The sequence below is a fragment of the Dendrobium catenatum genome, unplaced genomic scaffold, assembly GCF_001605985.2.
Source record: "Dendrobium catenatum unplaced genomic scaffold, ASM160598v2 fragScaff_scaffold_1220, whole genome shotgun sequence".
NCBI classification, from domain to species: domain Eukaryota; kingdom Viridiplantae; phylum Streptophyta; class Magnoliopsida; order Asparagales; family Orchidaceae; genus Dendrobium; species Dendrobium catenatum.
The window spans coordinates 5,114,285-5,131,614 of NW_021319682.1; the positions used below are offsets into that span (position 1 = coordinate 5,114,285).

General features: G+C 33.6%; 1 protein-coding gene across 1 annotated transcript in view; it reads left to right on the forward strand.

Annotated features, from left to right (window-relative positions):
• The window catches only part of LOC110101226 (protein ACTIVITY OF BC1 COMPLEX KINASE 7, chloroplastic), a 31,359-nt gene extending 14,244 nt beyond the window's left edge, over positions 1-17,115 (forward strand). The window contains exons 6-17 of the mRNA XM_028699127.1: positions 298-391; positions 5,078-5,171; positions 5,292-5,378; positions 6,071-6,127; positions 6,201-6,284; positions 6,353-6,437; positions 6,492-6,559; positions 11,573-11,629; positions 11,703-11,786; positions 11,857-11,941; positions 14,701-14,762; positions 16,899-17,115. Of these exons, the coding sequence (XP_028554960.1) occupies positions 298-391; positions 5,078-5,171; positions 5,292-5,378; positions 6,071-6,127; positions 6,201-6,284; positions 6,353-6,437; positions 6,492-6,559; positions 11,573-11,629; positions 11,703-11,786; positions 11,857-11,941; positions 14,701-14,762; positions 16,899-16,994 (953 nt within the window). The 3' untranslated portion in view covers positions 16,995-17,115. The remainder of the gene's footprint in view (positions 1-297; positions 392-5,077; positions 5,172-5,291; positions 5,379-6,070; positions 6,128-6,200; positions 6,285-6,352; positions 6,438-6,491; positions 6,560-11,572; positions 11,630-11,702; positions 11,787-11,856; positions 11,942-14,700; positions 14,763-16,898) is intronic.
• Positions 17,116-17,330: the final 215 nt, after the last annotated feature.

Genomic DNA, 17,330 nt, shown 5'->3' on the forward strand with positions numbered 1-17,330 from the left:
AATAATTCTAAACCTTATCAAAATCACTTAATGTTTTATATTTTTTTCTTAATTTTATCATATGCAACTAATTTTTTTTAATCATCATCAAAATTTTGAAGCACACAACAAAACTAGTATCAATTAGACTTGTAATCTATCATATATTTTTTTTGGTCATCGTCATGCAACTTTTTAGATACAATTGAAATAGGATGCTTGTTTTTTTTGGTTGCGCCATTAATTGCAACTATTTTCATTTTAGTTTTTGTTGTCATAATGTAATTATACTAGATTCTGATTCTTTTTTTAAATTAGGGAACCTGAAACTTATAGCTGAGTATTTTCAGCAAAGTGAGACATTTGGAGGGTTCTCAAAGGATTGGATTGGCATATATGATGAGTGTTCCAAGTAAATGCTTCCCTCTCATCATGTTTTTCAAGCATTTATTTTTTTATCTATGCCATGTAGTTCTATAATATTTATAGTTCATATAATTTCTTGTAAAGTTGTAGCATTACAAGTTGGTTAGTTCATTGCACATCTGATAAACATCTTAGCACATATAAATTTGATTCATTTTGATTTTGTTATAAGCTTTAGAATTTGTGATTTCCCTAACATTAAACTCAATCATTCTCATCTAGGGTTTGGGCCATAAAAAATGATTTTACTTTGTTTTTTTCTTATGGTTAACTCATATGGATTATATGATGTTTAGGAGTTTAACTTCAAAATTTAAAGAAATTTTTCAATGCTTTAGGTCAACTTTAAGTTGGCTACTTTTGCATATAGAGAAGAACTAGGTCTCATTTTACTTATATTATATTCTTCTTTGTTGTCCTGAATGACATGACTTGCCAATGGTGGAGACTATGATGAAAATTTGCCTTGTCTATGCCATAGGAAAGAACAATTTACAGGAGTTTTTGGAAAGATTTGAATTTTTGAGAATAGAATGGAATTGAGGATGTTCACTTGATTTGGTTTAGAGTATTGGCCCAAACATTGCATGCAAATAATCTCTCAGGTCTTCGTAGATGCAAGGCTGAGCCCATCCAAGAGCAGTACATTGGACTTTGACATTACATTAATCTTGGACAGTGTTTAGTGCTGGAGAACTAACTATAAATACCTTTTATTAAGGCTTGCTTTTTTGTTACAAAGATAACACACATATACATGCATGCATGTGTTCATGTAAAATCTAATGACATCATAATTTATCTAATGAAAATTCATTGAAATTTAATTGAAACATTATTTCATCTAAAAGATATATAGGCGCCTATAGTAAGTTTATATAACAAGAAATACTATAAAAAATAACTATTAAACAATGATAATAATTCGAGTGTCCAAAAATAGCAGGTAAAAAGTGATAGTTAATTAAAACAATGAGCATCATCGAATGCATTAAGGAGTGTTTCATCAACAATATTGTGTTGTATATGTCAACTTCTCCTAATAATCTTGGTCATCAATAGGAGGGTAGTCACCAACCCTGTGGAGTTCGTTGGCCTCTCTCAATAGAGTCATAACTTTGATTATTAGGCTCGTTTGGATAGATTTGCCAGAGTAATATATCATTATCATATTAGCGATGATTATATATTTTAAGTGCACCAATAGAATTATATATACATGAGATGTCATGAGTATTTTATATCTTATTCAGCAAATTATAACATTTTATATGACATTAGTTTTAGGAGCATCATTTAATATTTTCACTAATTAAGGCACGATCATGTTGGTGGAATTTTGATATTCTCAATGGATTAAATTATTTTGTGATCGAGTACGACATATAAATTAATATATTATCTCGATGGATAAAAATATTATTTTGCAATGGTCTCGATAACAAAACTTGCATTTTTTATATTACCAAAGTTTTTCCCTATCAAATATATTTGATTGAGTAGAGTTTATTTTATTTTGGGGCGTAGATTCCCCACAGGGTTAAGACCTTATGGTTAATTACATCTCAAACATTTGTCCCTTGAGAAAATTTTTGATTAAAAAGAGTGATTTACGTTCTTTCATCAAAATATTGGTTAATATTTTATATGATTTATCTCAAAAATTCTTATTAAAAGTTTACTCTTTGGGAATTTCAAAGATGATTGAATAAACTTGAAATCAATTTTTTGGTATGGAAGCTAAATGAGGAATTTGCAGGAGTGTTTAATTCTGAGAAATTAGAGGTACTAACTAATATATGTTGGGTTTTGCATTTTAAAATTAGATTTAGGTTGAAGTTAATCAATTTAATTTAAAAGGTTGGGGCTTCCATTCTAATAGCATGAGCTGGAGGAAATGCTTAGGAAAGTGAGAGCTTGTGATTTAACTAAAAAGAACATCAGTATTAGAATCTCGATATAAGGTGATAACCAATGATAGTTAGTAATTATAACTGATATCTAGAGGAATGCAAATGACCTACAGACTTGAAACCCCTCCTTGAGTTAAGCAAGCCCAACTATGGACTTACAATTTTGCTTGGAAAGGACTATTAGCTAACCCACCTAAGTGCTTTTAAATCATAAAGTCTAGTCTAATGCATATGTACGATTGACAAAACTGTTTTGATTTTAAAAAATAGAACTTACAGCTTAACCACTTAAGCCAAGATGCTTGACCATATGGGTATGCAGATATTGACTCATAATGCATTTTTGTTATGTATTCCTTAATGTGAGGGATTCTACATGCAACTCATTAGGCTATGATATGCTCTTTTTTATTTTAAAATTTTGGTTTATTTTCGATCAGCCATCCAATTTTGCTAGAAAACATGTGTTTCCCTATAGTTGATTCTTTTATTATTTAAATCTTAATTAATAGAAAACTTTGTTTTGTCCTTAGAGTCTACTGCATAAAACATGTTGTTAGACCGGTCCAGCCGGTCCAGGTGAGACTGGCTTATGGGCGAAACAGCGGACCGGCTGGACCAGCTTATGGGTGAAACAACAGAACTCTTCCGCCTCTTGCGGATGCCGTGTGAACCGCCGAAGCAAACGAAGCATTTTAGGAAGGATTTTTGAGGGATTTGGGAGGGAAATTTGAATGTAGGGACTGTTTAGTGATTTCCTTTTGATTTGTATGCATTAAATACTTTATTTTCCTAGGGTTAAGGCATCTTGAATTTGGCTGAAATTTGATCTCTCTTAGATTTAGGTTTTTCTCTGGGCTCTAGCGGCGTCTAGGGATTTGGGAGAGATTGATCCTCCTCTTGAATAGAGGATCAATTGTATCTTGCTTTCGTTTCCCTTTCATCAAATAATACAAACTATCTACTATTTTTGTGATTTTGTGCGGATTTTTGTGGATGATTCTCGCTGTTTGTCTGAAGATTTATAGGAGATAGTTGAGATCTATAAGTGTTTCCTAGCACATATCTAGATCACTCCCACATCAAACAAGTGAAGTAACATAGGAAAAAAATAGATATTTTTAGTGCACATATGAAATAAACAATGAATCACCTGTATTAAAAAATGGACAATAGCAAAGTGAAGTGTAAAATTCACATTATTGCAAACATATAATGTCCTGAAGTTGAGCGTTGGGTTGTTTGCCTTATACAATCTAGTTATAAATACAAACTCGGCTTGTGGGTCTTCGAGCTTTGGCTTTTGATGCATCCATGGCTTCTTTTGGAGATTCATCTTTCTGGTTTATCACTCTTGTAACTGTGTGCCCCGTGCCCACACAAATTTTTAAGTCTATTAATTACATTTGTAGAGTAAAAAAGACCCAAACCTAAAATTCAAGGATTAAAAAACACATGCAATATATAAGAGGAGGAGCATCACAAATTTGCCTGGTACTTAAAGTGTCAGACCAGCTTCTACCCTATTTATCATGTCTTTTTGGGGGTTTTAAATAGCACCTACAAGCAAATATTATTAGGCAATCATGACTTAATTATTTGCTCTCTTTTGAACATGACCACCTGCATAAAAAAACATATATATTTTTATCTTAACACTCAAGAACAAGTGCCCACAACATAGACAATTATGTATTCTTCACACCAAAAAAATGTATTGCTTTAAAATTATATCCCAACTTCACACAATTTAAATCAATTTAACCTTAAAATAACTTCTCCTCATATAAATCTCAAAGCCTATTACTTTAGGTCGAAGTCAATATAACAAAGAAAATCATGAGAAATCGAATTTTAAGTTGAAATCATTATTTCTTTCTTCCTTTTCCTCCTTCCCATCCACTGTTCTTCTTGCATGGTCCAGCTCCTACCCGCCCCCGCCCTGTTTCAATCAGCTTCAGATCACAAACTGAGGAAATGGGAAAATTGGGATTATTCTTTTTAGTCTTAATGCATATACCACCGGTCCATCACATACATATATAAAAAATTCGTTTATACATATTAATCCTCAAGTAAATCACAGCCGTTGCTTTCAAAATCATTTAGGCAGAATTCCAACTGGATGATTAGGGCATTTGTTCAGCTTCAGTAATATTAAAATGAAACATAGGTTAAGTGATTTTCATACTAATTTATTTAAAAAATTATGTAATTAAACAGCAAAAAGGGAAATAAATTGTAGGGAGAGGAGATTTAGCTGCATCAAGCTTGACCTGTGAAGTTAGTGGCTGCAGGGACGTCAATTGGGCGATGCATTTTGGAACCATTCCAACGGCAATGTTTCTTTTTATATTGGTGAATGAGAAAGATGATAGAGATGAGATGCAGAATTCAAGGAAAAATGAGACGTAGGTTGTATGTCATTGATGATCGTGACAACACAACACCTAATCTCAATGATGTTGCGAATAGTTTAGTGGTAGTGACAAGATGCATTGGGAGAGAAAAACATAGGAACAAGGAGATATGTTGAAAAGAAATGGCATTGTTGGTATTTGTAAAATTCTTTTGATTGCAATTTACCCCTATTTTTTATCGGCTTTTCAACACTCAATAGGTTTTCTAAAATAATGTTTGTACATTAAATATTGCGTCTATTTGTCTTACTGCTTTTAATTTTCCTGGATTCTGTTCTTGGATGCATTTCTTTTATGTATATATATATATTCTAATTGACGTTATCATTTCAATTGCAGAATTTTATATCAAGAAATTGATTATATTAATGAAGCAAGGAATGCTGATAGATTCCGTCGAGATTTTCGTAATGTGAAGTGGGTTCACATACCTGTATGTTTCTTCTTACTTGATCTTCTTTTTGATATGTAGGATGTAGTCATATATTGATTGTGGATTTGACAATTTATCAATCAACATTCTGAATAGAGCTAGATATCTGATCTTTCGTAGGCTGTGCTTTGGGATTATACTTCTACAAAGGTTTTGACACTAGAATATGTTCCAGGTTTTCCCCGTTTTCTAACTTTTTTTGTGTGGGTACACTGTAAAGCATTGCGCCAATGGTGATTATAAATTACCTATTAGAATATAATAAGAAACCCATCTTTGATTATAGTCTGTTTCTATTACCTTCTATATATATTATAATTAAATTAGTTTAAATCAAAAGATGGATGTTTGGTACTTCATAGTGTAATTGGAACAAAAGAAATTAGTAATTTTGTTTAATTGGTAAGGATCTGCCAAAGTTTTGAGATCAAATCTCACCTATGTGAAATCTTACTTCGACATTCTACATTTCCCAAGAAAACTCTGCAATCATTTGACTGTTATATTCAGATATATGAATTTTGATTGCATAACCTATCTAATAAACTTAATAAGGGATTGTGGAAAATTCTCCCTGTTCAGTTATCTTTTTATAAGTCCCAGGGCATTTTATTATAAGCTTACAAAAGCCAGCCTTCCATGATAATTTGTACTTCCGTATGCTTTTCTCATTCTTATTTATGTATATACTTGCAATACCAATAGTGTTTAAATGCTTTATCAGATATAAAAATGATTTTAGATATTGGAGAAGTTAGCCTTACTGCCTTAGTTTACTCGTTTTTTGTGTGTTTGTCTTTTACATAAGACGGAATCTTTATTATTTATTCGAATATGCCATGTTTCTTGCAATTCTTGGATTCTGAGACAAAGCTATTGTTTAATGCTTTTGTATTTAGGTTATGAGGAACCTCATTGAAGTTGAGGCACTTAAGCCAACAGGAGACCTGTCATCAGTTAGTGAAGCATATTTAATAATTTCCAAGTTGTAGTGTTTGGCCTGGCATGATTGAGCTTCTTGACCTGCAGGTGAAAAGGTCCATACAATATTTCTTGGATAATCTATTAAGCCAGTCACCCGATCAACAACAAACTTTGGCCAAGATTGGTGAGGTAGGCTTAATCAAAATAAAAATGTATGTTTTTTTTTGAGACAAATTTTTATAAGATGTTTTTTTCAGGATTTGTTTGCAATAGCAACAGATCAGCCTTTACGTTTACCTTCAACATTAACTTTTGTCATGAAGGCGTTCTCAACTATTGAAGGTAAAAGTTTCACAGCTTTAACTATGCTCTTCAATGTTGTGCACTATTATTTAGGAGCGAATGCTCGCATAAATAATTCAAATATTGATATTAGGATGAGAGATGAACCTGTTATGAAACTTGTGAATAAATTACTTCACAACGGGCATGTCTTTATTTAGACTATCAATTTCAGATTGGGTGGTGGGATTCTTAGAGATAAAAATTAAAGCAATCAAAGTAATTTTTTCAGCAAATATATGTCACTTTCAGAAACAATGGTCATTATTTTGTGCGTACCTTGGTACTTAAAGTATGAAATTTTCCAAAATACACCCACACCTCCCCATGCATGTTTTATGCGTTGGCTATGTTTCATATTTGATATTATTTAATCATTCTCTCCATTGAAAGTTGAACGCTTGAATACTGATACTTTGGGTCCCTTAAGGACTCACGTAGCATATGGATTAATGAATCTCTAAATTTAAAGAAAATAAATATAATTCATATAGGGATTTAATGATGTTATTATTATACATTCTCAGACTTGGATTTAATTATGAATTCTTCATAAAAGGAATGCAAACTAGTAATCTATATAAGAAGGTTTGAGTTTACCTTTATCCAAGGTTTGGATTACTAATAGAACCTGCACTCCAATACAACGAAAAAGCTAGAAATGAGATTGCTCTTGTTCTGTCTGTTATTTATTAGAAGAAACAGGAACAGGCTCTTGGTTTATGATCATTTATTCATGCAAACCTTGAAAAGGTCACACAAGCACAAGAAAAAGAAGAAGATATTGACCTGTTTATGTATTTCATGACTAATTCAAGAAAACACTATGCATGTGATGGCCAAGTAACGCGACATCACGCAAAACGAGCTCAAACACTTTGACCCCAATTGAAACCATCCATAAAACGAACTGCGTTGATACGTTCAAAGTGTCGAAAATATCAATGAAAGACCTCTGCAATCAATTCAATCAAATACAACTAGATAGACAAACTGTGGATGCGCACTACGCAAAAATTCCTCTATTGTCATCCGTTTGCAAAATTAGCAGTGTCGACATGTCCAAAACATCAAAATTACTAATGATTGACATCCTTATTAGTTGGGTTGCCGCACAAAGGCAAAACCCAAAATTTTACCCTCGCACCAGACGACTGCACACACATTGGGATGAGTGATTGACGTGGAATTGTGCAAGAAGTCAACGCATGTCAATTATTATTGTTCTTTTATTTATTTGATTAAATTTAATGAAAAATTAGTTTTTTTTTTGTTCTCGTGATCCGCTCAGTCCCTTGAATATTGCATACCCATCATAATGGTGTCTCTTAGAGCTTCCACTTGTCTCCATCCCGTCTCGTCCAGTTGAATGAAATAAAGATTAAAAAAAATCAACAATCAAACCACTCTTAATTTCATTATCTGTAGTGGAAATGATTTCATCATTTAAAACTTCTAATGCATGATTAATATTGGTGTCTTGTAATTTTGTAGATGATATAGATGATTTGTTAGTGGGTGGAAAGATTGAGGAATTCTAGACAATGGTTGATGATTCTATTACTTGCACTGTAGTATGATTTTATCTTTCTTGAATGCACTTGTTTCTTTCCTTCGCTTGGTGTCTATGACAAAGTTCTTTGTATGATTTCCTCTTGAGCTTCAAACTTCTTGACTCTCTTTTGTTTATCTTTTTGCCATCTAAATGTTTCTTAGTGAATATTGGTCTACTATGGTCTCTAGAAGCCCCAGTATGTTGCAACCACTCATCAAAATACCTTCTGGTTATAGCTGGAAGGATTCTGGTGGACTCCTTAAAGGAATTTCTTTAGAATTATGAATGAGAAGGAGATAGCACTTCTGCTTTTGATTTCCTTGGAATTATGTGTGTGATGGTTTCGTCACTGGTCTCTAAGATGTGTGGTTCTAAGTTGTGAACTCATTGTAGTAAATATGTTTTTCTTAACAACTTGCTTGCTTGTAAGCATTTGTAGGTAGAGTCGTAGCGAGGTCAGCTGTGGGCTCCAAAAATTCGGCCCCGGCCTCCCCACCGCACTTTTCTTTTTTATTCGGCGAGGGAGTTTTAACGGAATAAGTTCCGGGGTAAATTTTGAAAGGCAGATGGATTGTAGATAAGACACTACCCAGAGATTTCGCCCCCATTTTGTGAGGACTTTATGATCTGAGATCTGGTTTCCTATAGACGCAAGTCCCTATAGTTAATTACCCCTCCCGATCACGAGAGAAAACTTTCGATTAAGGCTAGTCGTCAATCATATACGTTGTATCCATAGATACGTAGTACCAGGCATATAGTAGCAGCAATGGGCATAGGAATTTGAAAAGTTTGGATTTGGGGAATTGAAGAGTTGAGTTTTTGGATTTTGGGTTGGAAGATTTGATATTTAAAATAAAAATTGCATCATCTTGCACTTAAAGCGGATAGTGAGGGAATGGATGATGGGCCCGATCAAGATCCCATGGTTCCGTTGTCCCGGGCCATCGTGGTCCCTGGTCTACTTAGTCAGAGGAGGTAGTCGACCCAACCTAACAGAAGGATCCTTGTCGGCAGCCATGGGTTGCTTCCTCCAAGGGGACCTTGTAGACCTGGGGTGAATATTTGCCTAAGGGGACAAATTTGAATCCACCTTAGCTAACATAGGGCTTTGTGCCCTATCGATCATATCATATTGATTCATATCTCAAGGATTTGATGCCAACAAGGAACGTATTGGCTCTGGCCATAACCGGTATTTCGTGGTGCCATTTGGCGGCAAAATCACTCGGTTCAGAGGGTCCCGGATCGTCGTAACCGTTTATCCTGCGGTGCCATTTGGCGGCAGACCGCCGATTAGATGACACGTGCCATGTCCTTATTAGCAGGAGATTGTTTGAGAATGGACCCTAATGATATTTTCGACTAGGCATTTGGCTCTTTGTGAGCTATAGTAGTTTTAATTTGTCCACCCCGGCAAATTATTGCGGAGGGTGGATAGATTTTGTTTTAAGTGTTTTAGGGATAATTTCAATTTTAAATATTTGATATTTTGAGATTTGTGGAGTTTGAATTTTGAATGAACTTTTGGGGAGGCATTTGAAAATGCTTGAAATTAACCCCTCCGGTTGAGATCATCGTTCAACACGACCATCATCGGAGTGTTTGGGGGTTATTTCCATTTGTCTGATCGAACCCTGTCAACTCAGCCGAGCTATTGACTGAGGATCGGGTTTTGTAGGATTCGTGCCTTTATTAGTGAATTCATATTGTTGTAGGCCTTGAATGTATTAAAACAAATATACCGGTCGCCACAACTTTATATTTGCTTAATGGTTCGAACCCTGTCGACTTCTATTGATCTGTATAGAAGGATCAGGTTCGAACTAGAATTTACTTATCGACCCGCGCAGCATCCCTAGGCGTCACGTGTGTAACAATAACACGCTCGCCGGGGCCCAAGCGGGTTACGATTGAATTTATCCCTTGTGTACCTATGCGTATACAAACTAAGGTGCACTTGTGTGGGGGTACGTTGAAATATTTTGTAGTTGTGCAGGTAACAGCCATTTGAGTGCGCACAACTTTTCATTTGAGGGCTTGTACACGCCTTCTGTCCGCTAGCACGAGTATTGCGGATCCGGTGGCATGGTGATTTTAATGTCATAAGACATTTCATCATTTTGATGTTGAACCCCCTTTCTCATTCACCGGGGAACGTCTTTCTGAACTTTGAAGTCTGTTGCTTTGAAGAGAGCTCCCTTTGAGGTCATCAGTGTAGTGGACTTGTTATTTTCGGTGTTTGTGGGCACCAGAACTGTTTTCTTCTTAAGTGTAAGACTAAGAAGAGGCTTGCGAACACCAGGAAGTTTGGTTCTAATTTGTTCAAACATGTCCTTCCTTTTGTCAGGGGATGTCTTTTTTCGTACATCGGGTTGCCTTTGTACCCGGTGTACTTAGAGATTTTGATCACCGCTGTCGTAGATGATATCAATATTTGTGTCCACAGTGGATCGCTATGCTTACGAGACTCTCACTGTTGTTATCCACAAGTGATTAATGTTTTAACTCTACGGCTTGCATGACATTATGGTCATCTCTATTTTGACCATCATACATGCCTCGCAGTTAATTAAGTGAAACATGTTCAAAAAGACAATCAACTGAAACAACATTGCACAAATGCTACCCATTTGTGAAACAGATTATGTTGACATATATGGCAAATGATGAACTCGATGGTGTGTGCAAAACTGCTCAATCATTGCTCATTTTACAAACAAATTACATCGACAAATCACTAATGTTGAAAATACCCATAAATGATTTCTCGTATCACCAAATACACATGATGAAAAAATGACTTACCATGGATGTGACTTTGCGCTAATTCTACTCAAATGACACACGTTCACAAAAAGGACTATGTTGACGCATTCAAAACATCAAAATTATTAAGTGTAAACACTCATATTGCCCTATCCGTTGTATGAAGGTGAAAAGTAAATTTGCCCATAAGATATGACACACAATTTGAGATGCATGGATGACGAATATATATATATATAGTTTAGATCAAAAGATGAATGTTTGGTACTTCATAGTGTAATTGGAGCAAAATAAATTAATAATTTTGTTTAATTGGTAAAGATCTGCCAAAGTTTTGAGATCAAATCTCACCTATGTAAAATCTTACTTCAGCATTCTACATTTCCCAAGAAAAGTCTGCAATCATTTGACTGTAATATTCAGATATATGAATTTTGATTGCATAACCTATCTAAAAAACTTAATAAGGGATTGTGGAAAATTCTCCCTGTTCAGTTATCTTTTTCCAACTCCCATGGCATATTATTATAAGCTTACAAAAGCCAGCCTTCCATGATAAATTGTACTTACGTTTGCTTTTCTCATTCTTATTTATTTATATACTTGCAATACCAATCGTGTTTAAATGCTTTATCAGAATTAAAAATGAGTTTGGACTTTGGATATTGGAGAAGCTAGCTTTAGTTTACTCGTTTTATGTGTGTTTGTCTTTTACATAAAAGGGAATCTTTATTATTTATTAGAATATGCCATGTTTCTTGCAATTCTTGGATACTGAGACAAAGCTATTGTTTAATGCTTTTGCATTTAGGTTATGAGGAACCTCATTGAAGTTGAGGCACTTAAGCCAACAGGAGACACGTCATCAGTTAGTGAAGCATATATAATAATTTCCAAGTTGTAGTGTTTGGCCTGGCATGATTGAGCTTCTTGACCTGCAGGTAAAAAGGTCCATACAATTTTTCTTGGATAATCTATTAAGCCAGTCACCCGATAAACAACAAACTTTGGCCAAGATTGGTGAGGTAGGCTTAGTCAAAATAAAAATTTATGCTTTTTTTTTTTGGAGACAATTTTTTATAAGATGTTCTTCAGGATTTGTTTGCAATAGCAACAGATCAGCCTTTACGTTTACCTTCAACATTAACTTTTGTCATGAAGGCGTTCTCAACTATTGAAGGTAAAAGTTTCACAGCTTTAACTATGCTCTTCAATTTTGTGTACTATTATTTAGGAACGAATGCTCGCATGCATAATTCAAATATTGATATTAGGATGAGAGTAGATAAACCTGTTATCAAAACTTGTGAATAAATTACTTAACAAGGGGCATGTTTTTGTTTAGACAATTAATTTCAGATTGGGTTCTGGGATTCTTAGAGATAAAAATTAAATCAGTCAAAATATTTTTTTTAGCAAATATATGTCACTTTCAGAAAGAATGGTCATTATTTTGTGTGTACCTTGGCAGTTAAAGTGTGAAATTTTCCAAAATAAACCCACACCCATCCCATGTATGTTTTATGCGTTGGCTATGTTTCATATTTGATATTATTTAAACATTCTCTCAATTGAAAGTTGAACGCTTGACTACTGATACTTTGGGTCCCTTAAGGACTCACGGAGCATATGGATTAATGTATCTCTAAATTTAAAGAACATAAGATATAATTCATATAGGGATTAAATGATGTTATCATTATACATGCTCTGACTTGGATTTAATTATGAATTTTTCATAAAAGCAATGCAAACTAATAATCTATATGAGAAGGTTTGAATTTACCTTTATCCAAGGTTTGGATTACTAATAGAACCTGCACCCCAATGCAACAAAAAAACTAGAAATGAGATTGCTCTTGTTCTATCAGCTATTTATTAGAGGAAACATGAATAGGCTCTTGGTTTATGATCATTTGTTCATGCAAACCTTGAAAAGGCCACACAAGCACAAGAAAAAGAAGAAGATTGTGACCTGTTTATGTATTTCATGACTAATTCAAGAGAACACTATGTATGTGATGGCCAAGTAACACGACATCACGCAAAACGAGCTCAAACACTTTGGCCCCAATTGAAACCGTCCGTAAAATTAATTGCATTGATACATTCAAAGTGTCGAAATTATCAATGAAAGACCTCTGCAAACAATTCAATTGAATACAACTAGAAAGATAAACTGTGGATGCACACCATGCAAAAATTCCTCTAACGTCATCCGTTTGCACAATGAGCAGTGCTGACATGTCCAAAACATAGAAAATTTCTAATGATTGACATCCATATTAGTTGGGTTGCCGCACGAAGGAAAAACCCAAAATTTTACCCTTGCACGAGACAACTGCACACACATTGGGATGAATGATTGATGTGGAATTCACAAGAAGGCAACGCATGTCAATTATTATTTTTCTTTTGTTTATTTGATTAAATTTAATGGAAAATTTGTTAAATTAATTTTTTTTTTAAATCTCGTGATCCGCTCAGTCCCTTGAATATCGCATACCCATCATAATGGTGTCTCTTAGAGCTTCCACTTGTCCCATCCTGCCTCGTCCAGTTGAATGAAATAAAGATTAAAAAAATCAACAATCAAAACCCCTCTTGATTTCATTATCTGTAGTGGATATGATTTCATCATTTAAAAACTTCTAGTGCATGATTAATATTGGTGTCTTGTAATTTTGTAGGTGATATAGATGATATGTTAGTAGGTGGAAAGATTGAGGAATTCTAGACAATCGTTGATGATTCTATTACTTGCACTGTAGTAATGATTCAATCTTTCTTGAATGCTCTTGTTTCTTTCCTTCGCTTGGTGGCTATGACAAAGTTCATTGTATGAGTTCCTCTTGAGCTTCAAACCTCTTGAGTCTCTTTTGTTTATCTTCTGTCCATCTAAATGTTTCTTAGTGAGTATTGGTCCACTGTGGTCTCTAGAAGCCCCAGTATGTTGCAACCACTTTATCAAAATACCTTCTGGATATAGCTGGAAGGATTCTGGTGGACTCCTTAAAGGAATTTCTTTAGAATTATGAATGAGAAGGAGATGGCACTTCTGCTTTTGATTTCCTTGGAATTATGTGTGTGATGGTTTAATCACGGGTCTCTAAGATGTGTGTTGCTAAGTTGTGAACTCATTGTAGTAAATATGCTTTTCTTAACAACTTGCCTGTTTGTAAGCATTTGTAGGTAGAGTCGTAGCGAAGTCAGCTGTACTCACTTTTTAATTGCTGGCTTAAGTGTTGTCGTGTTGCAAATAAATTTACGCTCAGAAGCATAATACCTTTTGCTTTCTAAATAACGAACAAAGCTAATGACACTTGGGGCAAAGATAATGCTTGTGTAATTGCAATCAATCAGAATTAGGTTTTTTTTCTTTTCAATTACAGTTTTTGTTCCGTGTCTTGATTTTTTTTGTGTAGTTTTCTATTATCCTTTACTTGGCTAAAATTTGCATCATTATGTTGTTGTTGCTCTCAGTTACACAAGCTATTGTGTGCTTCTTTCATGTTATTTATTATATAGAGAACATTACCTTCTAAGTTTATACATTAGTTTATGTTATAAAATGTTCAAATAAGGTGATTATAGTTTTAGTCGTCATTTAGGTTGTGAAAGAATGGCATGTCACGAATACAGTAGATTAAAAGCATGATCATAAAAGCAGACCATAAGTTTTTAAGGTGACAAAATTTACATTAAAAAAGGAAGCTTCAGCGCACCTTTCACGAATTCACAAATAAAAGAAACTTTGACCTAAGTATAATTTTCAAATAACAACTAAATTTTAGAAATATTTTCACTTGTTTTGATTTGCTAATTGTTTCTTTTATCAATATCTATGTACCTTCTGAAAATTGAATCCTTCATTTGTTAAAAGTTATTTGCAGCATATCTAAGTGAACCATTCTTCTGGTTTCAAAAAATTCATTTCAGGTATCGGATATACACTAGATCCAGAATTTTCATTTATCAAAGCTGCTGCGCCTTATGCAAATGTATGTATTGTTGTATACAAGTGGATTTTTTCAAGTTTAATTTGATTTCAAACTGAATCTTCTACTAGTAATTGGTATTTTATCTCTCCTGAACTGACATGTCATCATTATTATTATCTTATTCCAAATCCTCTTCCATTCATTCCTCCTTTGCTAAGGCAAGGAATGAGTTTTATTTTTCTCTTTAACTTTAACTTGCATCAATCTTTTCTTACAACTCCTACCAATTTCACTTTTTCTACCTCTATTTTTATTTGATTTTTGCACATTAGTTCAATCTACTTGTCTTTTTGGTGCATTTCTAACCTCTATTGCAAATCCCCTAATTACTCTGGTTATTTTTCACTATTTTGTCTTATAGTTGTCGCTTCTATCATTTCTCTAATATAATAGTTTCTTACTCTATCCTCGATAGTTTAACCACATATCCATCTTAAAATATTTCTTGCACTAAACTTGATTTCTAGTAATATTTTTATTTCCAACACATAAATCCATATAAAATGTTTAATTTATTTATAGTTTAATGAAACTTCAGTTATATTCTCATTCTTTTAAGTACATTCGAGTTATCTTAACATTTGAATGGCTTAATTTGGGAGTTATGTCCTCTGAGAGAAAATAAAACTTTGTGTATTTTTCAAGATGAGGGCCCATTATTTTTAAGGGGAACCAAATATAATTTTTGAAGGTACAATAAAATAAGCATAGTTGACCAATTATAAATAGAAACTAACCTAAAACTCCCTTTCAAATTGAATCATACATTTCAATAAACTTGAACTGATCACATTGTTTGGAAATCTGAAATGGACCCAAAGCCTTAGTAAATATATCTGCCATCCGTTTTTAGTTTGAAACATGAGAAGTAACAATCTTCTTTGATAGCAATGTATCCTAATTGTAGTGAAAACTAACCTCAATGTAGTTCTTTCATGGAACATGAGATTACTAGAACACACATGACAACAAGATAATCACATTTTAAGATCATAGGCTGTGCAATTTGAAGAGCCACGTCATTTTGCATGTTAAGTGTATCAAATCTTTTTTGTTGACTTCTTAGTATACCTGAGGATACACTGAACAACTTCCCAATGTGGGCATATTTCTTTGAGTAAGCAACTCTTGTTGTGGGCAAATTTTATTCATAAAAAGCATTTTGGACTACCCAAATCTTTGGTTAGGAAAAACTTTTGTATTTTGTGTTTTACTTTTGTTAACATTTTTTTTATCGCTCCTTTCAAGTACATGTCATCTGCATAGACTAACATGATAATAGAGTTGGATGATGTGTTTAACTATGATGTAGTGATTTTATGTGTTGCTGTTGCGAAGGTCAACTTTAGCTAAAATTTATTGTGAAGGCCAACTTCAGATAAAATTTTTCAAATTTTATTCAATACCTAAGGGCTTTGTTTTTGCCCATATATCGATTTGTAGAGCTTCCATATTTCACTCTCCCTAAAAATAATAATAATAATAATAAATAAAAAAATTCACTCTCCTTGAGCAATTTACCCTGATGGCTACTATATATAAATAACTTCAATGAGATCACTATAGAGGATGACATTACTCACATCTATTTACATCAATGGCCAACCTAATTAATGATGATAGCATGTAATTGAAATAGCGTCGGCCTATAATTAACTGAGGAACATTCATATGAAAAATTAATGTCATGGTTATGTCAAGCAGGTGTTGATGCTTGTGTTCCAAAATCCAATTCTGTTGACAAGTACACTAACATGAAATCTGATGAATGGTTTCATGGCTAGCATATATTGAGCTAAATGTAGATTGCATAACCTCCTATTATCAAAATAAGAGTTTTAATCATAGCAAAAAGACAGATTTGTTATTTTGTAATGGAAGACGTGGAATATAGAAAAAGTTGCTGGCTTGCACTTTAATAAATTAACATATGTGACTTAAAGTGATTATCCACAAAGATAACTAAGTTCTTGAATCCAACACTGAAGTAGCCGTCAAAATAAATCTTTCTAGCATAAACAAGTTGATTCTTCTGTACCAACGTGATTTCTCATAAGTTCAATTTTCATATAAAACTTACGATTTGACCTGAAATATGTTGCCTACAATTGATTCTAATTGTTCATGAAACTTCAGGAATTGCTGTTCATCCAACAAAAGCAACAAACTGGAGCAGAGCTCGTTAATGAGATAAGAAGACAGGCTAATGATGTATGTCGTAATAGCTTTTGATCTATTTTTGTTATGTTTATGCCGACTTGGATTGAAATTTTTTTTATTATTATTAAAATAATTTTTTCTTTAAGTTTCGAAACTTCTGTAGGTTTCATCGAATTTTTTCTCACCTATTAATGCCATGCTCTTCTGATTTGCTGTTTATGTTTTTGTATTAAACATGCTGTTCTTTTAATCATTCCTGCTTTTGCTGGATTATTATGAACGAACTTAAAACTTATGTTATTCTGGGAATTGGGAGGAAATCCAGTTCATGAATGCAAGCAAAATGCAGGATAGAACTAGCTATTCCTTTACCATTTTAGCGGTTAATGTACCAATTACTGATCCACA